This window comes from Sturnira hondurensis, unplaced genomic scaffold, assembly GCF_014824575.4.
Source record: "Sturnira hondurensis isolate 20B ecotype Veracruz unplaced genomic scaffold, ASM1482457v3 Scaffold0019865, whole genome shotgun sequence".
Classification (NCBI taxonomy): Eukaryota; Metazoa; Chordata; class Mammalia; order Chiroptera; family Phyllostomidae; genus Sturnira; species Sturnira hondurensis.
In genome coordinates this window covers 277,222-292,353 of record NW_028092496.1, presented here as the reverse complement: position 1 = coordinate 292,353, position 15,132 = coordinate 277,222, and the positions used below count along the sequence as shown (strand labels likewise).

Here is a 15,132-nt window from a genome sequence, read left to right as displayed (position 1 = left end):
ATGAAACCAGTTGAAGGTTATAGATAAGTTAAATGACCATTCCAGAGGTTAGCTGCAAAACTGTTGCTATGCAAAAGAGCTCTCAATGGCCCTGCTCCATTTGTCCCCTCCCCCAGCTGACACCTGCCGGGGAGGGGGGGGCCGCTGGTGAGGACATCCTAATATTTCCTCCAATATTCCTATACACTTTGAGTTCTGTACACCATTCCAAATCATTTTTGCCCCCCGCCCCTTGGCTACACCCTGTATCAAAGGGGCTGGAAACAAGTATTCCAAGTCATGAAAGGCAAGGACGTACATCCAAGACTGCTCTATCCAGCAAAGCTTTCATTTAGAATGGAAGGGCAGATAAAGTGCTTCTCAGACAAGGTCAAGTTAAAGGAGTTCATTATCACCAAGCCTTTACTTTATGAAATGTTAAAAGGACTTACTAAGAAAAAGAAGATAAAAAACATGTATAGTAAAATGATAGCAAACTCACAATTACTAGCAACCACACAAAAACAAACTTAAGCAGACAACTAGAACAGGAACAGAACCACAGAAATGGAGATCATATGGAGGGTTAGCAACAGGGGAGTGGGAGGAGGAGAGAAGGGGAAAAGGGACAGAGAATAAGTAGCATAGATGGTAGGTAGAAAATAGACAGGGGGAGGGCAAGAATAGTATGGGGAATGTAGAAGTTAAAGAACTCAAGACACATGGACATAAACTAAAGGGAGGGAATGTGGGTGGGAGGGGGGTGCAGGGTGGAGGGAAATGAAGGGGGAAAATGGGATGATTGTAATAACATAATCAATAGAATATTTTTTTTAAAAAATGATAGGCACACACATGCTCATTGCAGCATTATTTACAATAGCCAAGACATGGAAACAACTTAAGTATTCACTGGTGGATAAATAGATAAAGAAAATGTGACCTATCTATCTACCTATTACATGTATTATATGAATGTTATATATGGAATATTATATACATTATGTAATGAAATATTATAAATATATGGAATATATATTTGTAACAACATGGATGGACTTCAGAGCATTATGTTAAGTGGAATTAGAAAAAGAAAAACAAATACTGTATGATCTCACTCATATGTGGAATCTAAAATAAATTTTTAAAAAAAGAAAAGAAAAGAGAACTGCTTCCCAGCATGGAGTTAATGGACATGGACATTTTTCCAGGCTAAGTTTGAATTCCAAAGCTAGTCTAATTCAACCATAGATGTCTGCTTGTGTCTCAGCTCTTTCTTTCCCCCCATTCTGTGAATTGGTTTTCCATTACTACAACCCAAATTGACAGAAACGTAGCAGCTTAAGTAACACACATTTATTACTGCACAGTTCTGTAGGCTAGACGTCTGAGCACAGCTCAGCTGGATCCTCTGCTCAGTAGTCTGAGGTCTCATTTTCCAGGATTTCTGATTGTTTTCAGACTTCAGTTCCTGTGATTGTATGACTGAGGTCTCCGTTTTCTTGCTGGTTATCAGACTCCACCTCCCTCTTATCTCCTAGAGTCCACCCTAGTCCTTGCCATGTGGCCCCTCCATGAACTCTCTCACACTCTGAATATCTCTGACTTCAGGAAGGGCCTAGTCCCTTTAAAGGGTGTACCTGATTAGGTCAGGCTCGCCCAGATAGCTACTTTTTGATTAAGTCAAAGTCAACCAATTAGCAACCTAATCACAGGAGTGACATTCCATCACACCACAGGTTCTGTCTGCACTTCAGTGTGAGGAGATTTCACAGGGCATGCAGATCAGGGAGTTTTGGGCCATCTCAGAATTCTGCCTACCACGGTTTGGTAACTGAACTCTAGCAGAACCAGCCCTTTCCTGTTCAGTCAGTGTCATCTTGGGCAATCTCCTGGCCTGGGATTGGCTAATTGGTGTGTTCCTTTGTCCTGGCCACACTGGTCAGTTGAGAGATGGGCACCTGCCTCAAGTAAGCCAAATCAAAGCAAATCCAGGGACCTTGGCTGACATGAGCAGAAAAGACCAATTTCCCTCTCTCGCAATATTGCTAAAATTGTTAGGCTATACATCTAAAGCTGACAGTGGCCACCACAAAAGGAGAACCCACCTAAAAAAGAAGCCAGACCTAAAGGAGGCAGAGCAAAGAGACAGGAGAGAGAAACCAACTCCTGGGGATGCTGTTGGAGCCCTTGGATCCAGCCCAATCTGAATCCAGAACCTATCCTGGCTCCTGGCAGGGACATGAGTCAGGAGGGTACCAATATACCACCTGCAGGTGACACAGAGGCAGCTGGTGTAAGGAATAGGAGGGAACCTGCCATCAGCAATGAGCAGCATGGAGTGAGGATAAAGCCTCTCTCTCCGTGTCTACGGTAAAGGGAAGGACCAGAAGACAAAATCTCAAGGTAAATCTCCTACTGTAACAGGGTGCAGCCAAGAGGGGGCCCCCAAAAGGGATTTGGAATGGGGTCCAGAACCCAAGGTGTCTAGGAAATATTAGAAAGACATACAAGATGTCCTCACTCCTTCCCCCACCACAGGTGTGAGTTGGAAGAAGGGACACATGGAGCAGGAACAGGCAGAGTTGTTTTGTACAGCAACAGCTTTGTAGCTAACCTCTGGCATGATCATTTAACATATCTATAACCTCTAACTGGCTGCATAGATATGTTAAATAGCAGTGGCCATGCTATGAACCAAGGGGATAGAAGGGACTTCCCCACCAAGATGTAACTGGGGGCAGGTTGCCCAGGACAGAGCACCTGTGTGAGACCTTAGACAAGACTGGCTCCATGCCATGGGGCCACACCTGCCCAGACTCACAGTAGCAGCCAAGTAAAGCTGGAAGGATACAGGAGTGCTGGCAAGTGTAGCCGACTGTGGGAGCAGTCAGAAATGGGGCTGCAGTGGGGGATTGGCTTGGGGATTTAAACCCAGACTCAGCAGCCAAGTGAGAGAGAGACACACATGGGCTTTGGGCCAGAGTGGAGACCCCCACAGCTTGGGTGGAGAAAATCTCCATGCAGCTTTGGCAGAGAACTGCCACTTGGCTTTGGCAGAGTGGCGACACCCCCACCCTAGTGTTGGCAGAGAGAAGAGGACCGTGCGGTTTTGGCCAGAGTGGGGACCGCTGCAGCTTTGGTAGAAGAGGCACACGAGACTTTGGGGTGCTCCCTTTGGCCACGTGGCCTGGGGAGCAGGAGAGACTTTGCCTGGAAGAAGGGTGAAAGAACTCTTTGCCAGTGGACCATGAGAGGGTGCCACATGGCTTTGGATTAATTAGAGATCCTGCCTGGATGGTGGCACAGCTGATGGCGCCGGCAACCTGAATCACAGACACCTACTTCTTTTCCTGAGATACAGTACCCTGAATTAGGGCAGGGGGAGAAGGAAGCAGTGTGGGCACCTGTGGGTATCCAAAAGGACTTTGATATTTTAATGAAGACATTAGGTCACTACTTTAAGCCTGTATAGCATTAAATAACCATTTCCTTTCCTTTTCGCAAATCTGGCATTGAGAGACATCTTTCCTAAGGCGGCAGATGAACAAACCTAGTGGGGGAGTCCTTTCAGTAATAGTCTATTGTAACCCCCCTTTGGCCCCATGTGTGTGTGCCCCTGTTCTGTAGCAGTTTTTGGTGTCCCTAGGTGGGCCAATAATTGCCCCCTGCCCCACCGGCCTTGTTCTGTAACACTACCATAATGTTCTTCAAACTGAACTGACACAAGGACCACTTTTCAAGGAGACAACAGGATGGAAAGTAAGGGAAGCCAGACAATATGTAAAGAATCTAAGACAGAACTCAGAAGAGTCCCAGGAGCCACAGTCACTTTTTCTAAGAAGCCTTGCTGCTAGAAGAGGAGAGCTATAGAGGGCAAAGGTCCAGAAAGGTCCTGCCATGCCTCTGGCCAAGACCTCATCAAAATGCCATCTGAAATGGGGCATATCATAGAAACCATGATGCCCACATTTCACAAGTTTTTCTGGAGTAAAGGGTACTTAACAAAGAAAGACCTGAGAGTAACCATAGGAAAAGAGTTCCCTGGGGTTTTGGAAAATCAAAAAGACCCTCTGGCCATGGACAAAACAATGAAGGACCTGGACCAGTGCTGAGACAGCAGACAGGGCTTCCAGAGCTTCTTTTTGCTAACTGCTGCAGTCACTATCATGTGCAATGCCTATGTTGTAGTACACATGGAGCTGAAGGGAAAGACGTATGTAGGTGGTGCTGAGCAATTACTCACAACTTCATAAGAGTTTCCCCAATGGGTTGCTTAAGGAATCTCTTCCCCAGAGCTTCCCTGTGTAAGGATTTCATGAGCAGATTGGGACCCTTAGAAAATGTGCAAATAACATCCCAGCCCCATTCAACGATAGGAAGAAAAGCCATTAAAGCCACATAAGCTTTTGATTTTTAGATTGCTTGTAACCTCTTGCCCTCAATAAGCAAATTTCTCTTTTAGACCCTAATTTGGTGTGGGGGAAGGCAAAGATCCTATGTGAGTTTCACCTCATCCCACTTTCATTTTATTCAGAACCATGAGACAAAGCCCTATGGTGACCACAAGGTACTGCCTGATCTGGCCCCCCACCATCATCACCTCTCTGGCCTCATCTCCTGCCTCTCCCTACCCCACTCCCACTGCTTTGTCCCAGCCACCTGCCACTCCAGCAGTCTGTAAACGCCCTAACCTTTAATCCTGCTTCTGGGATTTTGCAGTTGTTTGTCCTTCTGCCTGAGATGATGATGACAGGCATACATATAGATATAGATGGATACATAGATAATAGCTAGATAGAGTGTTAGATAGATAGATAAAATAGATGGGATAGATGTAGATACACGTGAACCACCCCCTNTCTCTGGCCTCATCTCCTGCCTCTCCCTACCCCACTCCCACTGCTTTGTCCCAGCCACCTGCCACTCCAGCAGTCTGTAAACGCCCTAACCTTTAATCCTGCTTCTGGGATTTTGCAGTTGTTTGTCCTTCTGCCTGAGATGATGATGACAGGCATACATATAGATATAGATGGATACATAGATAATAGCTAGATAGAGTGTTAGATAGACAGATAAAATAGATGGGATAGATGTAGATACACGTGAACCACGCCCTGCCTCCCTCAAATCTTTGCTCAGTCATCCTCTTTTCTGTGAGGCTTCCCTTGATCACCTGATTTTTACTTGAAACATGTTCTCTGCCCTCCTCACCTCCGCCATCTGAAGCTCCCAATTCCTCCCTCCAGATTTATCACCCTCTGATATGTGTGTGTGTGTGTGTGTGTGTGTGTGTGTGTGTGTGTATTACCTGCCTCCCCCAGTGCCCAGCAGAACTCAAGCTCCATGATGGTGGGGCTGTGTACTCTCTATCCATAGTGCCCAACACAGTGCTAGTAGAAGTAGGTTCTCAACAAGTTTTTGTTAAATGAATATATTCTGATCATATTTCCCCCAGCTCCCCTGGAGCTGAAGTTTCCCAGCATTTGCCTGATCAAAGATCCTACTGAGTTCAGTTTAGTGCAAGGAGGGAAGTGGTTTCACTCCTACACTGAACAAATATATAACAAACACAAACCATGAACCAGCCTAATGGGTACTGCTGAGCAGTAGAAGCATGGCAGTGAACCTGACAGACAAGGCTCCTGCCCACAGCTGCTTATATTCTCATGGGGATACACGCTGGTGAGTTGCCATATCCATTCCTCTAATCTCAAATCTTTCTGGGTGTGACAGGTCCTGGAACAGGACTGGACATCACTGGGAATCAGAGCCTCAGGTTTCCTGTTCCAAGACCTCAGGGAGGACCATAGAGAAGTACAATAGGGAGTGGGGTTTCTGTGCACCTGATGTTGCAGGGAGCAGATGAAGATGCACTAGACCCCCAAAGGAAGGTAGTTCAGTCACTTCAAAGGGTCTTCCAGCCTCCAGTTGTGCAGAAGAGATGACCACGTACCTGGGGGAGAGTCACAGGTGTTTCCAGGACATTCTCTCTTGAGGATGGGCTGATGTGCCTACCACATGTGCAAAATCCTTCCGGGAGACTTCCAGCCCCCATAACACCATCTCAGTGTCTGGAGTGGTCCTGAAGGGGAGGGTTCAGCAAAAGGACCTAGCTGGGGAAAATTTCAAAATAACCAGCATGGCACAGGTCCTGAACAATCAGAACCATGGCCAACACCCTGTAACCTGCATGTAAGTGACTGTGATCTCTGCATCCATCCAGCTGGGGAAATGTAGAAGATGGACTATGGGAATCCAACAGCAGGGTTGACATTGAAAGGCACCTGCCAGCACAGCCCACTGCTTTCCAGTGTGCAACGGATTGCACATTTCAACCTGAGACCCTGAGGGTCCTGCAGGGCACAATCTCAGTTTGTCTTCTTGCCTGAAGCCATCACCAATTATCCGTGCTGTGAGGCAGCTGGCCTCCTGCCAGAAGAAGAGGTGAAGGGATTTATAGAATTTCTTTCTGATCTAACTTATTAGAGCAGTAAAGGAGGCTGCACAGTGTGAGATTTTAAAAAAAAAGTCAGCATTCAAATTCTGCTATCTGACAGGACTTTGACGAGAATTCCTTAACCTCTCAGTCTCAGTCCCCTCACCTGGAACATGGGAATCATAGTGGCACCCACCTGGCAGGGTCATGATGATGATGACGTGAGCTAAGGGCACAAGTAAGGCCTCCAGAACAGTGCCCAAGGCAGAGCTGGCCCTCCAAAACAGGAGCCATGATCATCATCCAGGATGGGAGGGACAATCCAGGAAATAATCAAAATACATGAGGGGACGGGAAGATGAGACCCAAAATTACATGACAGTGGCAGCATGAAGTCTGCCTCAAAGAAGAGTTGTTTTTGTTGTCATTGCCAGGACAATCCAAAGGAATGGAATAATCAGAGATAATACTGAACGAGATTGAGGGCCTTTCTGATCAAAATGAGCACAGACACATTCCCATCCAGCATCCCTCTCCAAGCAACTGGCCCAGCCCAGGTAAATCGGCAGCTGGTGTGATTTGTAACAAGATAAACAACTGGCTGGTGAAGCAACATCAGCACCACTTTCCCGCCAATGAAAGAAAACTAAATCATAGCCTAAATGACATTGTTGCCAGTAGTAATGGTTCACAGACTCACAAGGAATGCATTCCAGGGACCCACACATGGGAGGATAAGGTGTGGTAGTAAGATTTATTGTAGAAGCAAAATTAAAAGGCTGTCCCAGGTTCAGCTCTGCCCCACTGTGAAAGAAGTCCAGCCTTGTTTTCATCAAGCCCAGAACAAAAGCCAGTGTCCAGAAATTCTGTGCTATTGGTTCAGCCCAGTTCAGCCTGTTCCCATTTGGCTGGCCTAGTCTGTTCCTGGCTATGCTCCGGTAGACACTGTGTTGCTGTCTCCAGGCTCGTGCTGGGACCTGTACTTGCAGTACGCACAGCTGCTGGGCTGCAGGCAGCTGCTAGGGCCACTAGAAGGAGCTAGTGTTGGTGGAGGGGGAGTGCTAGCGCTCACCTTTGTGAGGCTGATGATACTATACTATTTCAGGCTCAAGAAGGACTGGACACTTTTCGAACTAACCAATCAATTTCCTAATCCTTCACAGGTTTCTGATGAGCCCTCTCTCTAACCAATCCATTCCCTAGATCTTCTAGGTTCTGTATCCAATCCAATCCTTTGCCCAGGCTAGACTGAACGGCCTCCACCGTGGCCATTGTGTCTCCTACTGCGCATGCCTCAAAGTGGTAGCACCCCCCCCCCCCACCGCCCCACCATCTTGGCTTCTACTGGGCATGCTCCTGACAGAGGACTTCCCCCTCCTCCTTCCCTTGATTATTTGGTACCAGGCCAGCAGTTCCTCAGGGAGATTCGGAAGGTAGTACTTTCTACCTACACCAGGGAGGGAGTGGTGTTAATACCCTTGGCGGGGCAATGCTGCCATTCCCCTAGGCAGTGTGTAAAGTTGTAGCTTGCCAGTTTATTAGGCTTCCTAATGTCTGATTCCCTTTGCTCCCTTTATTACTATCTAGCTCCCTACACTAACAGTACCTGCAAGGCCATGCCTTCCAAACCCCGGACTTTTAATTTCTTGTCATAACACCTGTGACATATGAGAAAATGCCAGTCTCTATAACACCTACCGATGCTACTTTTAAGAGTCCACCCACCTCTTAGGGAACACTGGAGAGCTTGGGAACTCAAGCAGCCTTTCTTCTTACCTCCGGGTGTGTGCAGGAGGAGAACTCAGGATGCCTAACTTGCTACCACAAAACCCTGTGAAACAACTTTGATGGCTGTCTTTAAGCAGGCACAACACGTGGGAGGTGGCAAAGCACCACTGCTGTTGCCCCTTTCTGAGTTTTGCTTCCCTGAGCCGAAGGTCAACAGTGTCCTGCAAATTTCCAGAAGTAACTCTATCCCAGCCTCCAAAAGAATTGGGCCAGTGGGGTGTGTCTGCTCTGCTGTGCCATAATCACATGGGTCACTAACTTCCACAATGTATTTTCTTTTATTTCAACCCATCCCCAAAGCCCAGAGCAACTTGAAACAGAAAGAGCCACCATGTCCACCAAAAAAGGAATTTTGGGAAAGCTTCACTGATAACAGCTGACTCCTGGTGGAATGGAAGGTGTCTGGAGAATGTATTTAAAAATTGATTTAACATTGAGCCATGTTAAATGTTTTAATTCCCAAGCAATGAAATGCCCACCAGAACATCAGTTAGTCCCAGCAATCAGGCAGGAATATTGGCTTCCTGTAAGGGATTCATTTATTTCAGCTCTGCTAAATGTCTAAGAAGAAATCCAATGTAGCTTGTAGCTCTGAAAAAGGGAAATTACGGCAGAGTAGAAACCATCAGTAGAAACCTGACTAAAGTGATGTTTTTGCCTGAAACCATTGCTCTGGCCTCTCTGAAGAAAGGGCAGTAACTTGTATGCAAGGTCCTCATGCTGTTGACAGAACCGCCCACCTGCTTCCTGAACAGCTTCTATCTCTAGGCTGGAAAACAAGAGAGGCTGAAATGGGGCAGAGGATGTGTCTCAGCTGAGTGAACAAGGCAGCTTAAGAATTTACAAGATCATTGTTAGTAATTTTTCTTATTTTTTGTGACTTTCCAGTTTCAAGGCCCTGGTCTCCTGGCCCTGGTCTCAGATCAAGGTCTTCGGCCAACAGCTTCAGCACTGGGGAGTGATGTGTGCTGGCCACTCACCACATGAGCTGGGGCACTAGAACCAGCAACGGGCAGCCAGGCCAAAGACCCAGGAGAATGGAGGCTCCTAAAAGGAAGCACAAGAAAGTACACAGTGGGGATCTCCACAGCCCGTGAGGGTGGATGCATTTTATCCAACTCCCTGGGTTGGGCCCCTCTGGAGCCAATCATTTGACCTGCTGAATCTTGCTTTGCTGTCTCTTAAGTGGGAGTGATGACCCCAAATAAGAGGTTGGGGTGGGGAGAATTAAAGATTGTGGGAATCAACAGTACCAGAGAGGCCTTCATCAAATGAGTCACCTGGGGAGCTGGTTAAAATCAAATTCCAGGACCCTCCCCTGCAGATTCAGATTCAGCAGGTCTGGGACAGGCCCCGGAATCTGAATTTTAAGCACCAGTCCCAGGTGATTCAGATTATAAAGCACGTTTAGAAACAAGAAATTAAACTCCTGGCCCACACAAGGTTCCACCCACTGTCAGCCTGCTCAGGCCTGAGGGATGAATGGAAAGAGAAAGGATTGTGCCTGGCTGAGGACTTATAGGAATACCTTTTTAAGGTGCTCTAGCTACTTTCTGACCCTACTGGTTTAAGGGAAAATTGGCACTGCCCCTCTGCTTCTCTGCCAGGGATGTGGCAATATCCCTTAGTATTGCAAATGCACAAACCTTCTGCCCTGTCTATCCCACTCAAAGAGTTTATCCTGCAGAAAACTTGAACACATGCTGCCATGTTCTTTGTAACAGTAAAAAACAAAAACAAAAACAACAAAAAAGAAACAGTGATGTGTCTGTCTACAGAGATCTACTTAAATAAAGTTATGGCAGCCCGAAAACCAGCAATAGAACAGCTCTATGTACAGACATGAAACAGTGTCCAACATTCTCTTTACATTGTTAGGTAAAAAATGCAAGACCTAGAATGAAGTGTATAATAAGCTTCTGTCAAAGTGCAGAGATAATCTAGAATTATCTCTGGGCAAATGCACAAGAGGCTGGTAACACTGTCTGCCTCTGGGGAAGGGAACTAGGTGACTTGGGGGCAGAGGACCTAGGGAGATGTCACTGCATTCTTTTTCAGACCTTACATGTTGTGAACCATGTATGTTATTTATTGTTTGTATTATACACACAAAACACTACAACATTTAAAAATAATTTCCAAATATATACACATTATATTTTAATGAAGAGGTTTTGCAGGGATTTGTGTAAGTGTGTTTTATCCTCACCAGAGAACATTTTTTTTCATTGCTTTTAGAGAATGAGGAAGGAAAAAAGAGAAACATTCATGCAAGAGAGAAGCATTGACAGGTTGCCTCCTGTACACACCCAGGCCAGAGAACAAACCCCCAACCTAGGTACGTGCCCTGACTGGAAATTTAATCTGCAACCCTTATGTTACAAGTTGATGCTCTAACCAACTAAACCACACCAGACAGGGCTAATGAAAAAAAATTTTAAATAATCACAGTAAATCAAAAGGCATGACTCCTGTTCATTAGTACCATCTCTGGACACTGGCAGCAGCAGAAATTGGGAGTCTTCTAATTTGCCGTCTCAAACTGAAGGCTAGTGTGAAAAAGGGGCTACATACTAAACCTGACAAGCTCAAGGGAGGCCTGTGTGGTGGGCTTACAAACTCAGAGACCAAAGTAACCACATAGGATGGTCTGAAATGAAAACCTCCTAACTAAAAGCAGTTCAAGACAGGTAGTAGTGTCCTAGGCTATTGTCTTCCTTGGCAAAAGTCAATCTTTACTTTAACTGAGCCCGTCTATTGTCTTTTTGCATCTAGGATAACATATGTTTGGAATATCAAAGTAATTTCTTTTTTCTAGGTCCCTCAAAGCATAACCATAACACCCAAAGAGACCACAAAATACCTCATTATCATTATGTTGATCATTAACTGTTAACTATCCTATAACCACAAGTGTAAAAGAAAAGTATGTGTCACCCTGGCAGGTGTGGCTCAGCTAGTTGAAGCAGTCTCCTATAACCAAAAGGTTGTAGGTTCAATTCCAGGTCAGAGTCCATGCTTGGGTTGCAGATCTGATCTTTGGTCCGGGCGTGTACCGTCCCGGGGCCAGACGTGTAGGGGAAGTGGCCAATTGATACTGTAACAGTGTGCAGCCAGGAGGGGGCCCCCCCCCAAAAAAAAGATTTGCAGTGGGGTCCAGAACTCAAGGTGTCCAGGTAATATTAAGATTTCCTCACCACCCCCCAAGTGTCAGTTGGGGGAAGGGACAAATAGAGCAGGGCCACAGAGAGTTGTTTTGCATAGCAACAGTTTCACAGCTAACCTCTCAATTCTCATTTACTGTATCTATAACCTTTAACTGGTTTCATAGATATGTTAAATAGCTGTGGCCATACTTTGAGCCAGGGAGAAGTGAGTGGCTTCTACCCAGGATATAACTGGGGGCTGGTCCCCTGAGTTACAGTGCCTGCCTGAGAGCTTGGAGTTGATTGTCTCCACACCATGGGGCTATACCTGCCCAGACTAAGAATGGCAGCCCAGTAAGCTTGTAATAATACAGAAATACTGGCAGGTGAGACTGATCAGGGGAGGAGTCGGAAGTGGTGCAGAGGATTGGTGCGGGGATTTAAACCCAGACACAGCAGCCATTGGAGGGAGAGACACGTGGTTTTGTCTGAGTGCAGACCCCCTTTTGCCCAGGTGAAGGGGAGAAGCACGTGGTTTCAGCAGAGTGAGGACCCCCTCTTGCCCAGGTGGCAGAGAGAGCCACGTGGTTTGGGTCAGAGTGAGGACCCCCGCAGCCATGTGAAGAAGAAAGTCACATGCTTTTGGTGGAGTGCAGACCCCTGCATCTTTGGTAGAAGAGGCCCACACAGCTTTGGGGTGCTCCCTTTGGCCACGTGGCCTGGGAAGCAGGAGACACTTTGCCTGGAAAATAGGTACAAAGAACTCTTGCCAGTGGACCGTGAGATGGTGCCCCATGACTCTGGATTAATCGGAAATTCTGCCTGGATGGCAGCACAGCTGATGGTGCCAGCAGCCTGAAACACAGACATGTGCTTCTTTTCCTGAAATACAGTACCCCAAATTAGGGCAAGGGGAGAAGGAAGTGCTGTGGGCATCTGTGGTTATCTTAAAGGACTTTGATATTTTTATGGGGATATCGGGTCACTGCAGCAGATTTTGGCATTCCCTCAGTGGGCCAGATATTACCCCCCACCCCTTGGACCTCTTCTCGGTAACAATACTTCTTTCTCCCTTACTCTCTCTCTCTAAAAACAACGAAAAAAAATGTCCTTGGGTGAGTATAAAAAATTAAAAGAAGTAGGTGTCTATCTGTTTTAGTTTTTATCCAATCTCAGAGAGTTCCCCACTTTGCATTCTCCTGCCTCCTTAATCTACCACCAATGAATTTCATGTAACCCCCTTACATCTTCTCCTTTGAATCTGATGTATAAGATAAGGTGCAAAACTGCCATTCTCTGGAGCATTTTCACAATTTGTTGAGATTTTGCTTCCCAGCAGTTGTCATCAATTGGGCTCAAATAAACTCATAAAAGTTCTCTACAGGTTTGAATGTCTTATGTCGGCACTGTTAAAGGTATAGTGGAGGTTTAAGTGCCAAGTTCTCTTTGTTCTCTGGGTATTTACTCACACTGTTCCCTCTACCTCGGACACCCTCCTGTGTCCTCTGGGACACCTGGCTGAGTCCATCTTCTCCCCATCTTGGGTAGGGCTTAGACATCACTATCTTTGGGAGACTTCCCAGGCAACTGCCCAGTGCCCCTTGAGCCTAGGTCAGCTGCAGCTCCCATGTCCCCTCAGTGTGTTCCCATCATAGCACCTATCATACTGCCTCATGATCACCTGGATATGTATTCTTCCCTTGCCCTTGTACTCAGTGAAGATGGAGGACAATTGTGGTTTGTTCACAACTGTCTCCCCACATCTTAGCCCAAAGATGCTGCTCACTAAAGACAGAAGGAATCACAAAGAAGTGGGAGAGTGAGGGAAAAGGAGGGGAGGAGTAAGAAAGGCAAGGAGGAAAAAGGGGGAAGGAAACCACATATTCCTATTCCCCTCTTAGCTCCACCCTCAGTCATCTCACCTCCCTGGCTTCTTTCCTTCCCTGCTATTACCAGCTATGAAATCATCTTGTTCACAAGAGAGCTGGGCCTGTCTTGCTCACCTCTCTGTTCCCAGCCCCTACAGCAGGCCTGGCACATAGTAGTTGTCTAATATATATTGGTTAGATTTATTAATTAACACTGCACAGTGAGAAGGAAGGAGGAGGCAAAAAAGAATCAGTGAAATGAATTTAGTCCTGAGAGACTGATTCGACAGGTTCTGGGTGGGGTCCGCAAAACTGGAGGTTTTTAAAGGGCCCCCACGTGACTTTTAAGTGCAACTGGAGTTGAGAGTCATTTATACATGTTTAGTAAAGCCTTTGGATTTTTCTCTGAAGACGGAATTCCCTTGACTGTCAGAGACCCCAGCTTGAATCTTAGAAACCTTCCTGCACCAGGCCCAGCAAGGCGGACCTACGGATAGGAATGCAGGGTGGGGAATGGTGGGTGAGCAGGGGGTTTTCCTGCTCACCTGGAGAATGCGAGGAGGGGGTCCGGGTGGGGCTGGAACTGGGGGACGCATCTAGCCAAAGACGCATCTTGGCGCCATCTAGCGCCCACTGGAGGCTCTGCAGTTGCGGCACGCTGAGCTGGCCACGCTGGGCCGAGGTCACAGCCGCGGCGTTCTGGGGACCCAGGGCGGCAATCTGATCCGCTGAAAGCTCCTGCAGGGGCAAGGGGGCAGAGCCATCAAGTACCATTTTATGCTTATCTACAGTTTCTTCTTAAAAATCAGATTATATTTTGGTGGCGATATTTTATAAATATTTATTTATACAAATATAAATATTATATTTATATTTATATAAATATTTATATAAATATAAATATTTTGGTATTTTCGTTACCAAAATAAATTTATTTTATAAATAGAAATTTCTAAAAATGGAAAACCAGGCTGAGTTGCCATCAGTAACCATTATAAACAAGCCAAAAGAAATAAAAACAACAGGGCTGATGGGTGTGGGTTGAGGGTCCTCCTGCAAACAAAAAGGTCTTGGTTAGGTCCTGGTCAGGGCACATCCCTGGGTTGTGGGCCAGGTTCCCATTTGGGGGCATGTGACAGACAACCTATCTTGAGGTTTCTCTCCCGCATCCTTGTTTCTCTCTTTCTCCCTTCCTTCCCCCTTCTCTAAAAATAATAAATAAAATCTTTTAAAAAATGAAAACATTATAGAATTCTAGCTAGATTTGTTCACTAACAACAGCTGAACCTGAGGCCTTAAAAAAAAAGAGGGGGGATTTAAAGGTGTTACAGAGGTGTTGAAGACATTTTAGCTTCAAATTGAGACATTGAGACTTCCTCTTTAAGCAACCAGTATTAAAGGTGAGTTGAAACAGGAACCTGTGACTTCTCATTGTGTGTTAATGTTGCTCAATCCTGTGCACAATGCCTCCTCAATGCTTCTGGTGTGTAGAAAATGCATGCTTAAAGGCCACAGAGCTGAATCTGTGTTCCGGCTCTGCTACACCCAAGCGGCGTGATATTGGGCAAGTTACATAACCTCTCTCGGCTTTTGGACGAGATATGGGATGGCACAGAGGACTCATCTCCTATGCATATTCTGATGTTTTGGCATGACTGCCAAAGCACCATGAGTCCTCAGAGGAGGGAGAAAGGGGGATCTATTAGTGATGTCTGCCCTGGACACTGGAAGTGGGAAATTCCTTGGTGTACACTGTGTCTTTAAGGACCCTAAACAAGAGGCTTCTGGAATCGCTTCAGTCAGAGGACATGGTGACTTGTTCCAGTGGGTCTGGAACAAGATGGGATGGCAGGATCCTGCATTTGTGGGAAGGCCTCTAAAGTAATCTGGCTTGTTTTCTAAGGGCCCAAAA

The 15,132-nt window shown here is 46.2% G+C and overlaps 1 protein-coding gene and 1 pseudogene across 1 annotated transcript in view; one reads left to right on the top strand and one right to left on the bottom strand.

The window, feature by feature from the left end:
- The first annotated feature begins 3,905 nt into the window (after window positions 1-3,905).
- LOC118974835 (protein S100-A10-like) lies at window positions 3,906-4,235 on the top strand (annotated as a pseudogene).
- A 4,454-nt stretch (window positions 4,236-8,689) lies between these two features.
- The window catches only part of OTOA (otoancorin), an 85,149-nt gene continuing 78,706 nt past the window's right edge, over window positions 8,690-15,132 (bottom strand). Inside the window, exons 27-28 of the mRNA XM_037028424.1 lie at window positions 13,766-13,958; window positions 8,690-9,250 (exon numbers count right to left, since the gene is read on the bottom strand). Of these exons, the coding sequence (XP_036884319.1) occupies window positions 9,183-9,250; window positions 13,766-13,958 (261 nt within the window). The 3' untranslated portion in view covers window positions 8,690-9,182. The remainder of the gene's footprint in view (window positions 9,251-13,765; window positions 13,959-15,132) is intronic.